This window comes from Lissotriton helveticus, chromosome 3_1 (assembly GCF_964261635.1).
Source record: "Lissotriton helveticus chromosome 3_1, aLisHel1.1, whole genome shotgun sequence".
In the NCBI taxonomy this organism is placed as follows: Eukaryota; Metazoa; Chordata; class Amphibia; order Caudata; family Salamandridae; genus Lissotriton; species Lissotriton helveticus.
In genome coordinates this window covers 996124714-996148331 of record NC_136061.1, presented here as the reverse complement: position 1 = coordinate 996148331, position 23618 = coordinate 996124714, and the positions used below count along the sequence as shown (strand labels likewise).

Genomic DNA, 23618 nt, shown 5'->3' with positions numbered 1-23618 from the left:
CCAATTTGTATCATTCTTGTGTCTCCCTTCAATATGCCTGAGTAACAACTTAAGGATATATCTGTTTCCTCAATTTTCTTGGGAAATTAGAGTGGTCATGTTCTCAAGTTGCAAATACCATCTGGTACCCTGAAAGGTCATGGGTTCAAATGGCGCACTGTGAGCTAGCTAGGAATTGGGCCAACATCCTCCGATGATTTGTGTGAACTCAGTCCCCATATTCTGATGGCTATGTTGTCCAGATACACAGTCCTAATTGATGTGTAGGAACCATATACTTGGGTAGTTCTTAAGTGTGAACAAGACCCCTAGTCACCTTAAACGGAGATGCCCATTGTGTTAGAGATTAATCCTCCTCAGTTAAATATGAAACCTCTATTTTTGTCTGCAGGTTGTTCAAGCTTGAACTTTAAAAGGATCACCCACTATAGTTTTCCCTTCTTTGACTTTCATTAATTAAAAATGCCACAAGTAGCACTTATTCCTATTAACTGCAGACAAGCTGTAACAACAATGTTACAACACCAAGGGCTCCCTCTTACAGGGGGAGATGCTAGCTTTGTGGTTGTGGCCCAAGAAGCATACAAAACAGAGGCATTCTATTCATGGGTCCCTTTCCTGCAGTAGATGTCAATACACAAACTTTTCACACATTCTACAGCAGTAGCAATACCAGGCCGAGCCTATGAAGATTTAGAAATGCCATTGACTTTTCAGGAACAGACAAATTGGCTCTAAGGCGCCCTACCGCATGTACTAAAAAATGTAAGACTGAGTTCCCTCAGCAATGAGGGGGCAACCTGGAGCTATACACCATATCCAACATTAGCACCACTAAATGTTGGAGAGCTCTGTGCTCTAGTGAGACTGTACAGGCGTTTAACAAAGTTAAATAATAACTGCAATCCCAGTGACATAGCCACATTTAGCCATGCCTGCAATTAATCCAGTAACCATAAATGAAATTATGAGGAAAGTACCCACCATACAGGAGGAAGTTCAGTTCTGAACTGCACAAAAAATAAACCAGCTTGAAGCAGTGTTTCCATATATAGGACCCCAAGGCAAACATAGAATTCTCACAATGTGCCTACCACTCGGAATGGTTCCCACAGTGGATGAATGAGCCAACTGGGGCACAGTTGTTGCTGCAATATGTACCATAAAACATGGTACATCATCTATCTTCTTTTACCTGGTATGCCAAAACAGATTCAAATTGAAAATCAGCTCTGGATTTGGGGATGAAAGGAATTGGCAATGATGCTGTAGTTGCCTCAATTATTTTAAGTAACATAAATGGAGAAACAGCAGCACCGGCGGTACACCAGTGTCTAGGCCAGGTTCACTTAGCAAACCAGGAGTGCAAACTACTACATTTTTTGCTGAAACCTATACATCTATAGGTTGAGTTTATTTGGGAGCCAGGCCAAATAAGCCACAGCTTAAGAATAATTCTAAAAAGGATAGTATCAAACAGGCACCTGAGTCTTTAAAAAAATGATGAGATAAACCAAAAAATAAAGAAAAAACTAAAATATGGACTGGATCTCCACAACTGGAGTCCACTAAACAACAAGTTACTTACCTTCGGTAACAATATATCTGTAAGAAACATAGATTAGTTATAGATTCCTTACCTTAGAATTACCCCCAGGCGTCAGACTGGATCCGGAAACGTTTTTCATCAGCAGTACCCCTGTGCATTGGAAGGTGGCGTCGGTCGTCTCCGCAGTCATCGTTGGCACCGTGGTCGCCGGAATGACATCGCGGTAGCTACTTAGACGCCGCCCTCACGTGCTGATGTCAGTTCTGTACACAACTTTCCACGCAAGACACTGACCACTGGTGCACAACACTAGGGCCCTGAAAGGAAATCCTTAACCCTAGAAGTCAGTTAGCAAAACAGGGAGGATGGGTGGGGCGGTAAGGAATCTAAAACTAACCTATGTTTCTTACAGATATATCGTTACCTAAGGTAAGTAACTTGTTCATCTGAAAGAAACTGTTAGTTATAGATTCCTTACCTTAGAATAAATACCCCAGCAATACCAACCCCGGAGGTGGGTCTGCGAACTAAGTTCACACCAGAAAGTCCTGGAGAACAGAACGGCCAAAGAAGCCGTCTCTCTGGATTTGGCTGTCCAGGCAGTAGTGTTTGGTGAACGTGTGCAGTGATGCCCACGTAGCTGCCTGACAGATGTCATTTAGGGGGACTCCTCGTTCCAAAGCAGTAATAGCTGTCATCGCCCTGGTGGGATGGGCATGCAGCCCCACTGGAGGCTCCTTCTTTGCCAAAGAATAGCAGACTTTGATGCACAGAACAACCCACCTGGAGATGATCCGTTTGTGCACGGCCCGACCATTCTTAGCGCCCACATAACCAATAAAGTGCTGGTCGTCCACCCAGAATTGTTTGGTGCGATCCAAGTAGAAGGAAAGCGCACGTTTTGGATCCAGACGTTGGAGCCTCTCTTCCTCTTTCATAGGATGCAGAGGCGGAAAGTGATGGTTTGGCCAATGTGGAAAGAAGTAATCACCTTGGGAAGAAAGGAAGGTCTAGTTCTAAGGACGACCTTGTCCGGATGGACATACAGAAAGGAAGGTTTGGGAGAAAGAGCTTATTGCTCACTCACCCTGCGTGCAGAGGTGATGGCCACCAGAAAGGCAGTTTTCAAAGTCAGAGGTCTGAGAGGACAGTTATGCAACAGCTCAAAGGGAGTGCACATAAGATATGTAACAACCAAGTTCAAGTCCCACTGGGGCATTACGAAAGGAACAGGAGGATAAAGATGAGTAATGCCATTAAGGAATCTATTTACAACAGGGGACTTGAAAAGAGAAGGCTGATCAGGAAGCCTAAGAAAGGCTGAAATGGCTAAGAGGTAGCCCTTTAGAGTGCCCAGAGCACATCCCTGCTGTGCCAAAAAAAGGAGGAACAAGAGAACCTCAGAAAGCGGGGCGGAAAGGGGATCCACAGCCTTTCCTGTGCACAATGCCACAAATGTGTTCCATCTGCAGGCGTATACCTTCTTAGTGGAGGGATGCCTGGCTGCCAAGATAACATTGCAGACTTCAGGAGGCAGGTCAAATAATGTCAACTGCCGCAGCTCAATCTCAACGCAAGCAGGTGGAGGCTGGACAAGTTTGAGTGGAGGACCGTCTCCTGCTGCTGCAACAGAAGATCCATGTTGAGCAGCTCGGGAAACCAGACTCTTCATGACCAATCCGGAGCCACAAGAATGACTTGGGCCCGGTTGCACTTGATCTTCTTCAGCACTCTGGGCAGAAGTGGTATAGGCGGAAAGGCGTATAGAAGTTCGCAACTCCACTCACGAAGAAAAGAGTCGCCTTGCGAGTGCCGCCTTGGAAATTCCAACGCACAGAACTGCTGACATTACGCATTCTCTTTGGTGACGAATAGATCTAACCAAGGCTTTCTCCACTGCTGAAAGAGACCTTGCACCACCTCCGAGTGAAGACGCCATTCGTGATCCATCATGCACATGCTCCTGAGCTCGTCTGCCCTGGCGTTCAGTGAACCTGCCAGGTGTTGAACCACCAGGGATATGCCCTGATGTTCCAGCCATTCACAGAGGTGGAGGGACTCTTGACATATGATCCACAACCCCACACCGCCCTGTTTGTTGCAGTACCACATGGCGGTGGTGTTGTCCATGAACACCTGCACTACTCTTCCCCGGACAGAGGGAATAAATGCTTTGAGTGCAAGACAAATCGCCAGGAGCTCGATGTGGAGCCCGGACTCCGCCGGAGACCAGAGGCCTCTGATCTCTGCCTCCCCCATTTGGCCGCCCCATCTCAGAAGTGATGCATTGGTCACTATTGTGAACTCTGGTTGAGGAAGGGACAGGGATCTGCAGTCGACCCAATCCTGGTTCGTTAGCCACCACTGCAATTGGTGTGCAGTGCCCTCCGAGATCTGGACACAATCAGACAGGTTCTCCTGATGTTGGGCCCACTGGAACTTCAGGTCCCACTGCAGAGCCCGCATATGCCATCTGGCCTGGTTCACCAGCAGGTTGCAGGAGGCCATCAGACCCAGTAGCCTCAGGGTCATCCTGACCGTAACCCGGGATAGAGGCTGAAAGATAGGAATCATAGCTCAAGTATCCCGGACTCGCTGTTCGGGAGGATAGACCCGAAACTGCGTCGTGTCCAGAACTGCTCTGATGAGGAAGAGCTTCTGAGAGGGAATCAGGTGTGACTTCGGCATGTTGATGGAAAACCCCAGCAAATGCAGGCGGTTGGCTGTAGTCTGGACGTGGGAGACAACAGCCTGGGGAGAGCCCGCCTTCAACAGCCAGTCGTCGAGAGAGGGGAAGATCAGAACCCCTGATCTGCGCAGATAAGCTGCAACCACCGCCATCACTTTCATGAACACCCAAGGGGCGCTGGTAAGGCCAAAGGGACTGAAAATGCTCATGGACTACCGTGAACCGCAGGTAGCGCCGGTGGGCCGGCAGGACGTAGATGTGAAAGTAAGTGTCCTTCAAGTCTAATGCTACCATCCAGTCTCCAGGATCGAGGGCAGACAGGACCTGAGTGAGCGGCAACATTTTGAACTTCTCCTTCCGGAGGAATCGGTTGACGTTTCTGAGATTCAAGCTAGGACGCAGGCCTTTGTCCTTCTTGGGCACCAGAAAGTAGTGGGAATAGCAACCACAACCTACTTCTGGGACAGGAACGCGCTTGATTGCTCCCTTGGCCAAGAGTGTGGAAACTTCCCATTGGAGAAGGCCCAGATGATCCTCTGACATGGGATGGTAGTGAGGTGGTCTCGAAGGGGAGGGAGTAGCCCCTTCAGACTATCTGCAAAACCCACCTGTCTGACGTGATGGTGCGCCAGTGGGGTAGGTGATGGCAAATCCTGCCACCCACTGCGATTTGGTAGCCCTGAAAGATCAGACTAGGAGGGTTTTGAGGCTGCTGCAGAGGGGGCTGTGGTAGACTGTCCCACCTGCTGGCCCCCAGAACCACAGCGTTGGTTCCCACGTCCCCGGCCACTCAGGGGCCTGAAATCTTGCACCGGCCTGTGGCCCTGGGTGGGACGTGGTGAGACACCCCTTCCATAGCCACGAAAGGGGCGAAAAGCAGACTGCGCAGGGCAGGTGGTGGAGAGGCCCACGGACCTGGGCGTAGCCCAAGAGTCCTTAAAGCGTTCCAGCGCGGTGTCTGCCTTGTCACCAATTAGGCAACGCACATCAAAGGGCATGTCCATAACAGTGGATGGGCATTCCCTGAAAAACCAGTCGACTTCAACCAGGCATAGCGGCAAAGGGCAACCAACTTGGAAATCGGCCTGCCTAGTGAGTTGGTGGTATCCAGCCCACAGCGGATGATAAACTTTGCTGCGTCTCACCCTTCAGCAACTGCTGGAGAGAGTACGGCCCGGGCCTCGTCTGGACACTGAGGAAGCACTTGCGCAACCGTATCCCACATTGAGTGGGAATAACGGCCCAACAGGCATGCAGTGTTTACCAACCGCAGTCCCAAGCTGGAGGAAGAAAACATCTTCTTCCCAAGATGGTCCAGCTTTTTGGATTCTCTATCAGTTGGAGCGGTAGGGAATGCGTCCTTGGAGGTGGAGGCTTGGACCACCAAGCTCTCGGGGTGGAGTGTTGCGTGAGGTAAGTGGGGTTGCCTGGGCAGTGGCGTCGGGCAATCATCCTGTCCACATCAGCCCCTGTGTTGGGCCTGGACCAGGTGCCCAAAAGGATGTCCGTGAGGGCTTCATTAAACGGTAGCAAGGGCTCCGAAGAGCTCGCTGCTGGTTGAAGCACCTCTGTCATGAGGTTAGTCCTGACAGCCACCGTAGGTAGCTCTAGGTGGAGGGCCTCGGCCGCCCTATGCAACAACACTGCGCATGACACTCCCTCCAACAACATGCCAAGGTCTGGTGAGGTATCTAGACCATTGGCTTACCCCAGTTCCTCTCGCCAGTCCGGTTGATAACCTAGCTGTTTGGTTAAAGGGTCCCTAGACCCCTCCCAGTCCTCCTCACCCTCCTCTGGCTGCCAATCTGGTCTCAAAGAGCCAGGGTAGAACGCTCGGAAAGAGGACGACCTTTCAGAGCGCAGACAAGAAGAGTATGTGAAACAGAGAAAGGACTCACAACGCTTGTCTGACACCATCATAAAAAAGAAGAGAAACTTCCACAACAAAAATCTCAATTCTAAAAGAAGACAGTGGTAGATATTTCCATTAAATATGCAACATATATTGAGGACACTACTTAAAATAAGGAATGGGCACTGACATTGCTAGACAACACAGCAGAGGTCACAATAGTTTGCCAGAAATCTTCAAACAGTTTCTGGTTGTGAGAGCATGTAATCATTTTATTCAGGTTGAAACATCAGACCAGCAGGTTAGCTCTCCCGACAGTCTGTATGATTTCTACATCCAAATTGAGGGTGATATACCTTGTATCATAAAGTAATTTTTTGAGAACATTTAACGCTACCTATGACATTCTCTTGGATGAAGTGGCCTGACCACCTGAGTTTGTTCGGAAAGTCCCACAAGAGATAAATATAATAATACAGTCTTTCTCTTTCCTTGTTCCTGAGGTTGTCAAATACGCATATGACATGGAGTGGGTCCTTCCCAAGCCCCAGCATTATTTTGTAATCATGTAGTCTGGGATCAAGACTCACCTTATCATGTTATACCTGTAAGGTCCAGCCCGTAAGTACAACAACAATGACCAACTAAGTATGAAGTTAAACACCCAGTTAGAGAAATTCTAACGCAGGTAGGATATCAAGGCAAAATTGAGCCTTGTACTTCTCCAATGAACAATCCTTTGTTTCTGGTAGCAAAACCAGATCATTCATACCACCTAGTCCTAGACTACAGACATTTAAACAGTCATACATGCACATTTGCAGTACAAAATTCATACAGTGCAGCACGAATGAACAACACCGTGCGCAATAAATACAAAACCACTTTGCCCATTTCAAATGTCTCATTCTGCTAATACATTGAGCCTGAAAGCAGGGATCTAAAAGCATTCACCGCTGTAGGGATTCAGAACAATTCTGTCAACTTCCTAAGGGGTATGCGAACAACCCTGGTCTGTTCTCTGCCCCAGTAAGATCAATTTTACATGAAATTGAATAAGAAGCATTGTCTAATGTTGATGACATTTACCTAACTGATGATGACCTAAAGACACATCTAGCCAGAGTAGATCACATAGTTTTGGGATTTGCCGAACATGGCTAGAAATTATGTTTCCAAAAAACAAAAATTGCCTATCTCAGTGTCTCATTTTTGGAATACAGGTTGTCAAATGAAGGCAAAAGCATAGTACCAAATTTCCTAGAAAAATGTGCACTTCTGTAAACACCAAACACAACAAAAAAGCTACAATCACTTTTAAGTTTTCTCAATTTTGATACACAATACAGATCAGATTGTGCACAATGGGTGAAACCGTTTTATGAATAAATCCATCCAGACTTTTAAAACACACATTGGACACAAGAACATTTACAGATTCTTAGAACGCTGCAAAAGGAAATGCTTGAATCCAGACACTTACATGTGTCAACACAACAAACTTCGTGAACCGCAAAATTTGCTGGAGCCGCTGGCTACACATATGTCACTTTCAACTAAGGTGATACTGTACAGACTGCATTTAAATTGCCTTTATATTCAAATGCTGAAATGCGTTTTGCACCTCCAGAAAAAATACCAGTAGCATTTCAGGCAACTGTTATAAAAGAAATATTGTTAGCTCAGGGGAAACGCATAATTGTGGTTACTCCCATTCTAGACTTAGAGACTGTCAGAAAGGCCCGCATTCCTCACATGAAAGCCTGTTATCTTAGATGAATACAGTGGGCCACCCCCTTAACAGCTACTGACATTGAGTGTCTATGGCCCGACTTTACTAACAGAAGAATTCCGCCAATATGAACAAGAATACCCTTTTGCCTCTTGACTAGTATGACTGCATTGTAAATGCTGATGGTTCAACCCCGCTCGCTGTTGAAGCTAAACAGCAATTCTCCGCTGCTTGCGCAGCAGTATGCAAAGTCATGAGGAACGGAGAATTCCACCCTCAAAAAATATTCACTCAATCTCTAGGGGATTGTACCGCCCAGCTGGCTGAACTCAAAGCTCTAATTCTGGTACTAGCAAATACAGATATTAAACTCCCCACATTCATAGTGTGTGATTCGTATTATTGTGTAGAGTATCTCAATGAGCATTTACATTATTACAACTTGAATAGATTCAAAGACTCAAAAGGGTATGCTGTCAAGCAAAAATTGCTTTAGGGATAGGTGGTACATCTTAAAAAATGTTTGCCACGGGCTCATATAATTCATGCATTGAGAGACCAACGTGCTGAAAATCACGTTGCAAGATATTCCCTGGCTGATGAAGCCACAAAAGCAGCGGTTCAGACTGCTGTGGTACCTGCAATTACTCATTCCAATGCAAGAGTGGATAGTGAAATCCTGGTAGCTGCCAATGCTTCACACACTGGTACATCATTACCCAAATTAATTCCAGTAAAATACTCCTACCGACAGAGCTCAAAACTTACCTTTTGGTCGTACTCCCGGAGTGGGGGATCGAGTGATAACAAACCATGACCGCATGCTAGAGTTAATCATAGCTGCTCATGAGGGGTTAGCTTCTGCCCATGCTGGTGTGGCCGCTACAGTTTCCTTACAACAGAAATGCTATTGGTGGAATGGTTGCTACAGACGAAACAATATCTCCTTTTGCTGTGACAGTTGTCGGTAAATTAAAATTTCCACCGCTGCTCACAAAACACCTCTCCTAGGGACTTATTACGAGTTTGGTGGTCCAACAGTGGAGAGCTCAGTGGTCTGCCCGCCGTATTACGAGTTCTTCTATGGGACATCCCTGACCTTCTCTCCTCTGTATTGTTTCCGAAGAAGTTTATTTTTATATTTAACTTAAGTAATCTGCCCTTTAAACGCACTGATGACAACTGGTGTCTATGGGCCATATGTATGAAGCAAATTCGCAAACGCCGGATTTCGCAGAACTTCGACGTTTGCTAATGCGAATTTGCCAAATGGTATCTATAAAAGAAAATCTGGTGCAAAACAAAGAATCGCAAAATTTGCGATTCCTTATTTTGCAATTGCATTTAAGGAATCGCAAATTTTGCGATTCCTTAAATGCAATGTATGAAGCAAATAAAAATGCAAATTGTCCTTAAGGAATCGCAAATTACCACCAACTTCAAGTTGGTGGTAATTTGCAAATTCCTTGAAAAATGCACATTTTTTAATTTTTCAAAGTGCCATGTGACGCACATACATGCCCTTAGGGCATGTATTTTTTCGATACTTGTGCACCCATGCTTATTTCAGGGGTGCAACAGGGTGTCCTTTGGACACCCCTGCACCCTTGAAATTATTCTCAATTTGCGATTCTCAAATTGCGAATCGCAAATTGAAAATAACTTCCCATTCATTCCTATGGGCCTCCTGGCCCATAGAAATGAATGGGAAAGTATTCCTTAATTGCGATTCGCAATTAAGGAATACTAAGAATTCGCAAAAAAATTGCGAATTTGTTCATACATCCAAATTTGTGATTCTGAAATAGCGATTTCTAACAAATCGCTGTTTCAGAATCGCAAATCAGGTAGATGATACATATGTCGCAAAATCGCTACAACCAGTGCATACAATTTTGATACATGCAAAGCTCTAAATATAAATAAAGATAAATAAATATGAAGAAGGTATCTGTGATGTGTCCATGTTGCGTTTTGGATCCTTTCCTGTCATGGGCCCTAGGCCTACTCACTTAAGATATGCTCTCAGTTCTTCTACTGTGAACGCTGCCCCTAGCATATCTTGTTCTGCTTGACATAGTCTTTCCAAAGAGTCATCCTACCATGCTATTTTTATAAATTGGAGAGGGATTTGTAATGGGCCGTGTTTTCTACTTTTTAAGTGTTTCGGTACTGATAAATTCTTTACACATTTCTCCTAAGCTAAGCTTGTCTACTTTGGGCTACAACTAAGGGTTTGAAGTACTGGGTTTTTTAAGAACCCAGCGGTGCCAGGGAACACACCCTAAGACTTCGAGTCCTTCCTGTCCCAGACTACAGAAACACAGAGTCTTCTTGGTGAAGTCAAAGATCGAATTTATTGGCTGCAGCCAGTAACAGGTATCCTAGAAGTACAAAACGGTGTATATTCTCAGGAGACTGCTCAACTTACAAAGCCAGCCATCCCTTTTTATACAAAATATTATGCTTTAGGCAAACATTCCTTATTTTACAGTTGACCATTCACATATTTTCACAACAAAGAAAAAGCAGATTCATGATGACAAGCCCATTTTCAGTTTGTCCAGCCCACAATCAATTTCCCGGCAAGGCCCAACATTTTCATCAGATATCGGACGGACCCCTAATAAAATCGGGCACCTCCTCCTCGTAAAGCAGGTCATAAAACAGAAAGAAGAGACAGGTGTGTGTAAGATTTGGCGTGGTTTGGATGTGATGAAAGGTTTATGGTTTGCTGTGCATTGATACTAATCTCGATCGGCCACTGGGAGAGGAACTGGCCGAACAGGTTTGGCTTCAGGCAGTGGAGTCAGCTTGCCCAGGTCACACAAAAGTCAGCAAAGGTGTACGTGTCCTTAAGACTCGTTTTGACCTTAGTTATCCGCCTATGTGAGGGCAACCACAAAATGGCTGACATGCACAAAATGGAACCCGAGGGTTCTGGACGAGATACCTGATTTCAGGGTGATCTCGCCACTCGAATGCGACGAAAATGCTTGTACATAGTGTACTCGTCATTCTCGGTCCGCTGATACCAAAATCGTCATGATTCGACGATGTTTATGACACGGGTCCAGAATTTTCAGTACCACAGACCCTCCTTTTGCCCTTACATAGGCAATCAACCTACACTCACGCTAATCTGAGTCCAGGTCTATATTCACAAATTCATTGAGATGTTGCTGTAGCATCATCTTATTGCTTAGCTCGTCCCTTGATACAGGTTTCCTTACACACGATGTAGCACAGAGGCCACATATAGCAGGAGCACACTGTACGCACAGACAAAACAGGAAAAGGATGGCTAAGATCATCCCAATGACCATCAGAATTTTCCATCCCCAGGCGAATATCAGTTCCCAGAACCACCCCATCAACGACCACATGAATAGATTCAGAGATCTTATGTAGTCTAGAGATGGCCTGGTACACCGTTGGAGCGCTATCTGGAATGAAAACACAGCAACTCGATTGGATCACTTTACATACCCCACCTCGGTCTGCAAGTATGACGTCTAGCGCAACTCTGTTCTGAAGGGTCATAGGCGATCCGACTGGAGCTCAGCAGTCAAGTTACTAAATGCACCGGCAGTTTCAACTACGGTGGATTCAACCACCCTCGTCAATTGCCTTATGTTCCTGCTGTTAACCATAGGTCCCCAAAACGGCAGAAAACCCTTAAAGAAGTCTCCAAATTCTTGTCCCGCAGTGTCTTCTTTACTGAAGACACCTCTAACTATCCATGTCTTATGGTAATCTGCCGCAGCTGTGTAGGTGGGAGGCAACAGGAATGAAACAAAACATATGTCCGAGAAATCAGGGGGCAACCATGTGTAGGCTCTATCATGACAGATGAAATAGGTACCATTAGCTGTTAGGAACGAAGGGGAAGTCTGAGATGCAAAGACATATGTTTCCGTGCAGATACTTTTTCCTAACTGAGCTCTGGGATTCTTGCCATTACCTTGCAGACATAGGTGACCCTGATGGGGTACAATCCAAATCGGGGAGGATCTCTTAGCTCGCTGTTTCTCACTCAGAGTAACTACGTATCCGGTCACGTTCCATCCAATATATGCTAGTGTCTCATCTCTCGGGATAGTCTCATAGGAAGTATCTTCCCTAATCATATCTACTATACCCTTAACTAGAGCACTATTCTTTGGATTATCTTTTATAGAACGTAGGGGGTGGACTTCATGTGCATAAATGAACATCGTTCTGTATGCCCACACAGAACCATTATGGCTGAAAGGCAGGACCAGGTAAGGGATACCTTTATCAGTAGTGTGAGGCATAAGACCACACACCCAACAGTTAGTTGTGTTTACTACTAATTGGTGTTGGTGCAAAAGCTGAACGAAAGAGTTATTGATAAACTCTAATCTCCTAGCGGACTCATGTTCAGGTAAAGGGTGAAAAGAATGTGAGGAAACAGTAGAAGGAGGCGTGGGCTGTGCTGTGGGTGCAAATGTCACTTGAAAAGAGAATAAAACATATCCTATTAAAAACATCATTACGCTAACCAACATGAGAATGCAAAATATCAAAAAACGTTTCTTGGTCATCATTCTACAAATTTTAGCTTTAAGGCTCATCTCTTTGGCAGGTCTCTCCATCTCAAAAAACTCCATCCTCTCTAATTGCTGCTCGCGATGGTAGGGTGTTCTATGCTAAGTAATGCTTCTGTCAGTCCAGGGCAACTCCCTTAGACCAACCAGAACCGTCGACCTAACGTCTTCGGCTGCACTCCAAAGACTTTGGCAAGCGCGACCCTACAGCTGAACCCGGATGGTGGTTCGAAAAACAAAACTAAAAAAGTTTCTCAGATGAGAGAGCTGCACTTTCAAAAATAGCAGAAAAAAATGTATTAGTCCATAGTTCTCGGCCTCAGATTATAACGTCTCTTTCCAGGTAATGTCTGGTCTTGGAACAAGAGTTCAGGCTCGGTAGTGTCCAATCGAGTTGACGGGGCACAGTTTCTTGCAAAAGATTGTCACTTTCTCCTTCAGAAATTGTTCCTTTTACACGTGCATCGCTGAAAGGCAGAAAGCGAGGCAAAGTCTCAGTCTCAGAGTCAGCAATACCCTCCTGGACCCATCGGTCGTACGGCAGAGGCAAAGGAACCCTCTTGCAGTGTACGCCGTGGATCCAGTTCTTTTTCCCTTCCACTCGCACGGCTGATCTTGTTGATAGCAGGACTAGGTAGGGGCCTGTCCAGCGGGGCTGATCATTCTTTGTCCGCTGGAAATTCTTCACCAAAACCCATGAGCCAGGATCGATGATGTGACCTGGATCTTCAGAAACCTGAGGCAGAGTATCATGAACCTGTTGGTGTAAAACACGCAATTTAGCCGTCAGATCATACAAATAATCAAGCAGTACAGGGTGTTCAATTTCACTGAATTTTGTCGGTCTAGGCACTCCCCATATGTTGGCCGGGCGGCCGAACACGATTTCATATGGACTAAGTCCCACTCGTGAATGCACAGTCATTCTTGTCGATAGAAGTGCTAATGGTAAGGCATCGGGCCATTTAAGGCCAGAGCTTGCTGGTATCTTGGCCAGTTTCAGTTTTAACGTGCCATTATAGCACTCTACTAGTCCAGCTGATTGGGGGTGATTTGCAGCATGAACTTTTTGCTGGATGCCTAGCCCTTCACATACTTTCTTCATCACTCGACCCACAAATTCACGCCCATTATCACTCCAGACCATTCTCGGTAACCCAAATCTGGGGAAGAATTATTTGACAAGGGCTTTAGCTGTGGACATGGCAGTGTTGTCCTTCAAGGGATATGCTTCTACCCATCTCGAAAAGGCACAAACAACAACGAGTACGTATTTCAAATTGTTGCACCTTTCCATGTGGATGAAATCTAGCTGCAAAACCTCGAAAGGGTACCTTGGAGGCGCGAAAATGACCAGCTGGAGTTGGGGTTCCCCTACCAGGATTGTATTTCAAGCACACCATGCAATTCTTGACCACATTCTCTGCACACTTAGGAATTCTAGCATTTTGCCATACTGGAGCCAGCAACTTACAGATACCTTTCACACTGATGTGAGCCATTCCATGGGCCATTGTAACCACTGCGAGCACATACGCATCGGGTAACAACCATCGCTGATGTTCTGACAATTCAACCCAACAACCATTTGCATCCAATTTACCCGTACTCTCTCTCCACAGACTCAACTCTATTGTCTGTAGCTTCAGCTTGAATAGATTTCACACTCTCTATCGTATCCTCACACATTCCAACATCACCAACCCATCTTGCAGGGCCTGCAACATACATTCGACTCATCACATCTTTGGCTGTTTCTTTCGCGACTTCATCAGCAAATGCATTGCCACGACCAACATCATCAGTAACCTTCTTATGTGCACTGCATTTCACAATCACGACTTGCAACGGCAAGGTAAGTGATTCAAGAAGCTCATTCACCAACTGACCATGCTGTATCTTGGCTCCATGCGAAGTCAGAAACCCACGTTCTTTCCACAATCGTCCAAAACTATGGGCCACACCAAATGCATACTGGCTGTCAGTATATATAGTCACTTTCATTCCTTTTGACAATACACACGCTCTTGTAAGTGCAATCAACTCTGCTGCTTGAGCTGAATTATGTGGGATACGTGCAGCTTCAACAATCGTATGCAAAGTTGTAACAGCATATGCTGCAGTCGTATCACCATTCGGAAGCTTGAAGCATGAACCATCCACCCATAAGGTACCATCACACTCCACAAGAGGAGTGTCTCTGAGATCTACTCTCCCTTTCGTTTCTTCCTCTGTCTTAAGAAAACAATCATGCTGTTCAGAAACATCAGTTTCTGCTACAATCGGCAACAACGTAGCTGGATTCAACGTGTTGCATCTTTTTATGTGCACATGACTCGCTAAAAGTGTCAACTCGTAACCTGACAATCGAGCACTAGTTAAGTGCTGTGTCTTGGTCCTGTTTAACAAAATGTCTACTGCATGTGGAACCATTACAATTAACATATTATTCATTACTAACCCAGCAGACTGCCGAATAGAAACTGCTGCTGCCGCTGTCGCTCTCAAGCAACTTGGCAACGCTTTAGCTACCGGATCCAAAGTCGACGAAAAATAAGCGCATGGACGTTGCTTGTCCCCAAAAGACTGTGTCAACACTGACAATGCACAACCTTCTTTCTCATGGACATACAGTGTAAAGGGCTTGCTGTAGTCGGGGGTACCCAACACAGGAGCCGAACACAAAGCATCACGCAATTCGGTAAAACTTTTCTGACAATCTTCAGACCATGGAAGGGGATTCGGTGTATCTTTACGAGTCAATGCCACCAAGGGTTTGGCCAGTAAAGAAAAATTTGGTATCCATTGTCTGCAATATGACGTGATACCCAAGAAAGCACGCACTTCTCTCTGTGTCCTTGGCACACTCAATTTTGCAATTGCCTGAATTCTTTCTGGGGTCAGTTTCCTTCCCTCCTTCGATAAGAGATGACCTAAGTAGGTCACTACTTGTCGACAATATTGTAACTTTGAAAGGGACACTTTGTGATGCAAATCAGACAAATGACGCAACAATGACAATGTTGCTTCTTTACAAATTTCCTCAGTATCTGCAGCGACTAATAAATCGTCAACGTACTGAATAAGGGTAGCGCCATCAGGTAGAGCAATTGTATCAAGCTGTGTTTTTAAAGCCTGACTATATATCGATGGACTCTCACAATAGCCCTGGGGAGCGTGTTTGAACCGGAAGCTTCGTCCTCCTAAACAGAAGCCGAAAATATCCCTGCTCTCCTCGGCAATCGGGATGCTGAAGAAAGCATTCTTCAAGTCAATCACCGAGAACCAAGTCGCAGAAGCTGGAATCATAGTCAATAGGGCAGTGATATCAGGAACGACTGAAAATTGTGGCACAACGATTTTGTTCACCTCTCTAAGATCAATCACAAACCTATAAACAGGTGGCTGAGAAGGGTCAGTACGCTTCAAAACAGGCAAAACCAGGCTATTGCATACGTTGCCTCTTGTCTCCTCAATTACATCTTTTTCAATCAAATCATAAATGATCGCTAGCAACGCTTTTTCACCTTTACTAGAGATCTTGTATTGGGGAATATGTGGCATTTTAACATTCGCTTTTAATGTCACAACATATGGCGGTATTTCCAAAAGACCCACATCATTAGGACCAGTGGCCCAAAGAATATCAGGAAGTGACAATTCTGTCGGAAGTTTATCCTTTGACAAATACATCGGGGAGACCACTTTCTTACCTAGTATAAGTTGTACTCCTGAAGGAGAACAATACAGGGTTGCATATAATCTTTTCAACAGATCCAATCCTAACAAGTTCTCACCACAACCTGTCGTCAAAATAAGGGGTGCTTTTAATTCACAAGGTCCAACAGAAAGGGACATAGGACTAGAAATCGGGTTCATAACCGGGGCGCCAGAAAAACCTACTGAAACATTCATTTCGCCAGACAAAGGTGCGCCAGGGAGTTTAGAGTGCATAATAGAACTCTTTGTAGCACCAGTATCCAACAGAAAAGGCTCTGACACACCTGAAGTAATCACCTCAACAATAAGGTCCACTCTGATCTACTGGAACTGAAACAACTCCCTCTCTTCGTCTATGGCTGTCCTAGCAATCATTACCTTCCATATTCTCATCTTCCGCATAGTAGTCATCAGCATAGTATTGAGGCGTCCTACCAGACGCGTTATTCTGCTGATCAAAACTATTCATTGAATTCTGAGGCGGAAAAGAATGCGTGTTCTGGGGGAAATTTCCACGTCCTCCACCTCTAGGCGCTTGTGGAGCACCTCGACCTCGTGCGCTAGAAACACCATTCATACGCTGTAACAAAGCAGGGCAGCTACTTTTAAGATGACTTTCTTCTTTGCAATATGCACACTGATTAGGGCCTACAGGAAAGCGTGGTTGAGAAAACTCGAACCTTTGCGAGTTTCTCTGAAATTGCTGAGTTTGCTGATAATCGCGCTGGCCACCACGAGGCGGATAAGCTTGCTGTAAAAGAACCTTAGTTTTTAACTCTTTCGTTTTCTTTTCTACTCTATCTTTCTCGTCCTTATCTCTATTTTCGTAATACTGTGCAGTAGCCAATATCTGTGCTGAAGAGGAAACGGCCCAAGAACTCTCTGAATCTTTCAATTTTTTACACAATTCAGGAAGCAAATTATGTACGAACTTGTCAACAAACAACCGTTGACCACCTTCTGTACTCTTATCTTGACCACTGTGGTCGATAAATGTTTCTTCAAACCTAGTGAAGAAATCAGACACGGTTTCCTCTTTCTTCTGCTTACATGCAGACAATTTGTCCCAGTTTACTCGCATAGCAGGCATTAAAGTCTTCATGTAGGTAACGATTTTACCATGGAGTTCGGCAACTAAAGGCTCATCTGCAGTAGCAATATTAGCCCATGTATCACCTAACTCCGGCGCATGATCTGTGTGACGAATCAAACCCCATAAAGGCTGTGGAACAACATTTCCAAACAACATGTCGATATCGGCTAAATTCATAATGCATGAGTCTGCAGTCTGAGATAGTTCCTTCAGCTCCCTTCCAAGGAACATGCACAAAAACACGCTAAAAATGTGCCGGTATAGCATCGATATTATTAGGGACATCAGCTGCAACGGCTTCCTTCCATACCGGAGGAACTTCTCTCATGGGGTATTGCCTCGCTTTCCTCTTAACAGAGGAATCATGCTCAAACAATGACCGAGAAACACCCTTACTCCTAAACGACAACAATGTTGCAACTGCTTTTTCAACATCGGAACCCACAATTGTGCCTTTTACAAACTCGTACCGTACACGACACAGCTCAGGCGGATTGCATTCTAAATCATTTTCCTCCAATTCCTCACAAAGAAAAACACACATTTTCTCGAAAACGTATCTCTGCTTCGGTGCTTCCCACTGATGGAAGACATCCATAACAGAATCTAGCTCATATCTTGTGGGGTCTGTAACCCATTTTTGTGCCAAATAATTCAATGTTTCCCGCTCTCTAGAGTCGGCCATTTGACTATGCAACTGTTTGTGTGTTGAAACAGGGGTCATACTTGTTGCCCCAAAAAGAGGATACAGAAGACTAGCAACTGTATCAGTCATTCTCTGCCGAACAGAAGGAGAAGTCGACGAAAGAACAGGAGGAACAGCAGAGTGAGGCAAGGCAGATGCAGATGCAGACGCAGAGGCAGTAACAGTAGGAAAATCAGAAGAGGTAGTTGATGCAGTAGGCAAAGTTGTAGGAAGTACAGAGGGAGCAGGTAGCAAAGTCGGCGGCCCCTGAGGAGGCTGCGCCGTAGCAGTAGGAGCCAACTGAAGAGGAGCTGGCGGTTGTGGAAGAACCTGAGGCACAACAACCGGAGGTTGCACAACTAAAGGTTGCGGAGGTGCAGTAGCACTCTGCACATAGGGGGGTGGCGAATTCAATAAGTGAGACATTAAAGGGTCTTTCTCAAGTTCTTTTGCTACATCTTGCTGAAGAGGCGGCAAAACTGGGTAACATTTATCGATCGCCATTTTACGTTGCCTGTGCAACTGCTCACTCGCTTGCTCTTCTTCGTTATCTTTATACTGCATAGCAGCTTGCATTATTGAGATACCCTTTTCTCTTTTATTCCTTTTAGCTAATTTAATTTCTTTCTGTTTGGCTTCCTTTCGCCATAGGCGGAAAGAGTCAAACATTGCCGGCCGGGCTTTCTTCTTGAAAAGTCTAACCTCTAGATTATCTAATATCTCTGTGTCAAAACTACCATATTGGGGCCATTTTAAAACACCATCCTTCCTGGTGTATCGAATCCATACTTCATTATACGTGATAAGGCCCACGCCGTGCTTTAAATAGAGTTCATAAGTTGGAGTTCCAATTGGAGGAACCGGACACGAGTCCTCCAATCGGGAATCCCAATTACAACCAAGACAAAACAAGTTTCCAAGTCTGCTAAGACCAGACATCGTTGCTCACTAGTCTAGCTTCAAACTTCAAAGGATTATCGAAATACGATAGTCTCATGAATACACGAGTCCCTCGGCTTTGGTACTTGCAAGTTCCAAATCAAAGATCCCAAGGGGATACCCAAAACTAAGAACCAAACTAAGGACTGGGAGACGCTCCACTTATACTTAACTGAGGTATCGATGACGTCACCAGAAGACTCGTCTATCGTTTCGCTGTACAAATCATCAAAGGGTCCAAGACAGGGCTATAGTCAGGGCAGCAGTCCTACGTAGCCGTCGGGAAGCGGGGAACCTCGCAGCAAAGACTTTCGGACCACGAACGACATACAGGGGTCGATGAAGTGGTTGGCCTTCCTCCAGAATTTTCACACGAAGCTCCTCTCGAACCTCTGGCTTGGACCGGTACCGCTGAAATTGCCCCACGCTGGGCGCCAACTGAAGTACTGGGTTTTTAAGAACCCAGCGGTGCCAGGGAACACACTCTAAGACTTCGAGTCCTTCCTGTCCCAGACTACAGAAACACAGAGTCTTCTTGGTGAAGTCAAAGATTGAATTTATTGGCTGCAGCCAGTAACAGGTATCCTAGAAGTACAACACGGTGTATATTCTCAGGAGACTGCTCAACTTACAAAGCCAGCCATCCCTTTTTATACAAAATATTATGCTTTAGGCAAACATTCCTTATTTTACAGTTGACCATTCACATATTTTCACAACAAAGAAAAAGCAGATTCATGATGACAAGCCCATTTTCAGTTTGTCCAGCCCACAATCAATTTCCCGGCAAGGCCCAACATTTTCATCAGATATCGGACGGACCCCTAATAAAATCGGGCACCTCCTCCTCGTAAAGCAGGTCATAAAACAGAAAGAAGAGACAGGTGTGTGTAAGATTTGGCGTGGTTTGGATGTGATGAAAGGTTTATGGTTTGCTGTGCCTTGATACTAATCTCGATCGGCCACTGGGAGAGGAACTGGCCGAACAGGTTTGGCTTCAGGCAGTGGAGTCAGCTTGCCCAGGTCACACAAAAGTCAGCAAAGGTGTACGTGTCCTTAAGACTCGTTTTGACCTTAGTCATCGGCCTATGTGAGGGCAACCACAAAATGGCTGACATGCACAAAATGGAACCCGAGGGTTCAGGACGAGATTCCTGATTTCAGGGTGATCTCGCCACTCGAATGCGACGAAAATGCTCGTACATAGTGTACTCGCCATTCTCGGTCCGCTGATACCAAAATCGTCATGATTCGACGATGTTTATGACACGGGTCCAGAATTCTCAGTACCACAGGTTGAGACTAGGTCTAATTATTGGGACCAAACTGGACCTAGTAAGGAACAGTGACATAATTACTTGAAGAGGACTACCCTCAACTTCAATTAATATTCAACTTTCCCACAACACCCTAATGCATTTTGAGAGTTGTTAACCTGGTACACTGCAACTGATTCATTTTGACTATCAGTCATGAACACAATGGTTTGTAAAAGAAAAAATACAGGACTGGAGTCTTGCGCCATTGGTGATATGTAGCCATCTGGTGACTTATTAACATATAATGTGATTGGGGATCACTGGCCAGAGGCAAACCATGACTGAAATAAAAAGAAGATTTGGCATTAAACTTAAGGTCCAGAAGTCATATAAACTCATGATGTTACAACCACAACTTGAATTGTACTTACGAATTTCAAAGAGTGACAGAAACATAAACTAAATTCCTTCATCACTCACAGATCACTTACTTGTTTCAGATGATCTTTGAGTTTCCGCCATTGGTGTTTTACAGACTTCATTTGATTGATATGACGTTGCCATGATGTCCAAAGGTTTGTCAGCTCGGCTTTCTCTCTTTGAACCTTGTCAGTGGTCTGCTTAATTAATTGCACCTGCGCCTCTGTCAAGACTGGTTTGTTATTGACCTGGTTAAAAAAATTAATTTGCACAAAAAGTCATATGAATATATTTCAAGGTGTTAAATAAAAATTGCAAAAGATGATTACAAAACTGTGTGCATATGAAACAAAAAACAGTTGTTTAAATTAGATGCAAGTTTCCAGGACCATGGGTTATCTACACCAGACTTTCTCATTACATTCTGGTGCATGTGGTGCTACATTTATAAAAGAAAAAGCAGGACTATAAGTATCAACCAATAGAAAAACCCTGTAATGATGAGCTGCGGTAATCTTCAAGCAAATTGGCTCTTCCCATATATATATGTATGTGGTCCTTCATACTTGCCTGCAATAAGCAGTTCCTTTTCCACAATGGATTGCCAGAGATTTTCACACAAAGGACATATCAATTACATGTGATCCACTGTGACATAGGAATCTAAGGAAGATGAGAAGAGGCTTGCTTTCTTTTTTACCTGACTTCTTGCTACCTGGCTAGAGAATCCTAGGAGTTTCTTTGTATCCTCCTTGTCGCTCTGTCACGATAAAACTAGTGCTCTTGGGATTCAATGTAGTGGCCAGTTTGCATCAGTGGAAGCCTATTCACCTCCCAACGGAGGCTCTCATTATGGGTTTTGCAGAACTTGGTGCGGAGATACCAGGGGGCCGGACTCTCTGTATCTGACTGGAATCCCTGCACTAAATTCCAGTCATTCTAAGTTTTGTTCCCACAAATAATGGGTCCTTTCCATGTCTTTTTACTCTGTTCTGGAGATGAATCTGCTGAGATTTTCTGCCTACTCAGAAGGCAAACAATGTCAGTGGGATGGCCGGTGGGGACCAGGGAGTGGGGTGCCAGATTTCTGCAGGGGTAAGGGCAAGATAAGGGTATGCCAAGTGAACGTTGTTGGCTCTCCCGTGGCAAGCTCTGAGGGTGCTCAGTGACCAGGTACTACTCTCGAGGACCAGGGATGTTTTGAATCCATGGAGAGGAGAGGGCCATGGGGCAGAGGCAATGTTCCGCACACTATCACCTATGAGTATTGGTGTACATAATTTCAATGGTACCCTTTTTAGGATCCCAGCTAAAAAGAACTTTAGAAGTTGGTTGACCTGATCTATTGTTTTCAATATACATATACTGTGCTTAGGGTCTACCCCTTGCTCATGAATGAATGGCTTTATTAAGTATCTCACTTCCTTGCTCCCGATCCAAAGGATATCCTTCCTATTTTTGTGTTTGCGCCACACAAGGGCATTTCGGTCTTACCTTCTTCTGGCTTGACTTCTTGCATAATATTGGAGTGCATGTGTTTCAATTCTCTGTTCTCCTGTTTACCATCCCATCCTCCCTATGGACTCACTCTCTTTTGCTTACCCACTGTTCCCTCTCCTGGATGCTGGTCTAGTCTTGATCCCTCTCTCACACTGAAGTTTTTTTTCAGTTTTTTTCCTGTGGCCCAGCAACTGGAAAACGGTGCTGGTCCACTGTCTCTTATTTTCTCTCTTTGTGTGACTTGTAATTTTTTTAATTTGAATTTACATGTCTAATATAGCTCGCCACCATGTTATATTGGTAAATTAAAAACGTTTCCCTACATTATGACACATGAGCATGCATGCTTGATAACATACACAGGCTCACCTGTGTCATGACTTGTGTGCGCATCAATGTCCATCTTGGAATGAGTTTTCTTTATCAGTTTCCACGACTTTCAGCTTGCGTGCACATGCGCCTTGATGCATGTGCACGCATGCAAGTGGAAAGCATGCATTGGCAAAGCCAGTAGCTTGTAAAGACCTATTGGATTTGCTAATGCTTGTTACAGTGATGCTTTAGCATGCTAGCATGATATTATTGGGCTGGGTTTCCATTAGTTGAACAAGGATGCAAATTATTTTTTATTGTGCTTGCATATTAAATAATAAGTGCATGTTTGCAGTGCATAACAGTGCAATTATGGTGCACCAAATGTTATCATGACTGTTTGACCTGCTATGATTGTCAGAAGTAAGTGCTAGGGCCCAATAGGAAAGCAAGATGAAAGAATGGAAGAGCTACCTGTGTGGGATGCCATGTGCCTAGTTACAGTTACAGGAATGGCTTAAACATGGGCAGAACTTGCAGTATTCTTTATAAGCTGTTGTGAAATGGTGGTGCCAGAAGAGCATAAAGGAGGAGATGAGTGGCAAAAGTAGGAAGGAGGCAACATGGGTGGGCCATTCATTGAGCAGTGAGAGAAGATGAGATGGCTTTTTGCAAATGCCAAGATCATTCTTTGATGCCTATATCACATTGCCCCTGGTCATATGGTTGGGACTGAAGTTGTCGCTATGCACCCTTGCCTTAGTTACACCTTCCCTACTGCTCAGCCAGAATGAGTGCTGGAGTGCTGGGTGATGAAGCGGAGTGCTGGAGTGCTGGGTGATGAAGCAGAATGCTGGAGTGCTTGGTGATGTAATGGAATGCTTGGGTGTCTGGTGAGGTGGAGAGTGTCAATTGGACTGCGTAGGCTGAGCAGCAAGGTTGCATGCTCCTGGTGTGGCTATCTTCTATGCTCTTACAAACTACTTACCTGAAACTCACCATTTTAATGACCTGTAACTGAGCTTTAATAAACCTTATTCATATAACCTAGAGGACCGGACTTCTTTGAGTTACAACACTGATCTGTTGGTCTGCACCACTATCCGCCTGGCAGACAGTAGAAATTCAGCGGCATAGCTCTAAACCTGGGCGAGTTCACGGAGTTCCGCTATGCGGAACTCAGTAAAGTTTCAAAAAAACTCTGCCAAGCTACGAGGAGTTCCACTAGCAGTGGAGTGGGTTACCTAGCATCGTTTGCATTAATTTTTAGTGCTGGGTGTTTGCACTAATCAACAAG

The 23618-nt window shown here is 44.9% G+C and overlaps 1 protein-coding gene across 3 annotated transcripts in view; it reads right to left on the bottom strand.

Moving 5' to 3' along the window:
* The window catches only part of CCDC141 (coiled-coil domain containing 141), an 808330-nt gene that overhangs the window by 211537 nt on the left and 573175 nt on the right, over positions 1-23618 (bottom strand). For all 3 annotated transcript variants that reach the window (XM_078681492.1, XM_078681494.1, XM_078681493.1), the window contains exon 13: positions 20581-20757. In XM_078681492.1, coding sequence (XP_078537618.1) covers positions 20581-20757 — 177 coding nt within the window. The remainder of the gene's footprint in view (positions 1-20580; positions 20758-23618) is intronic.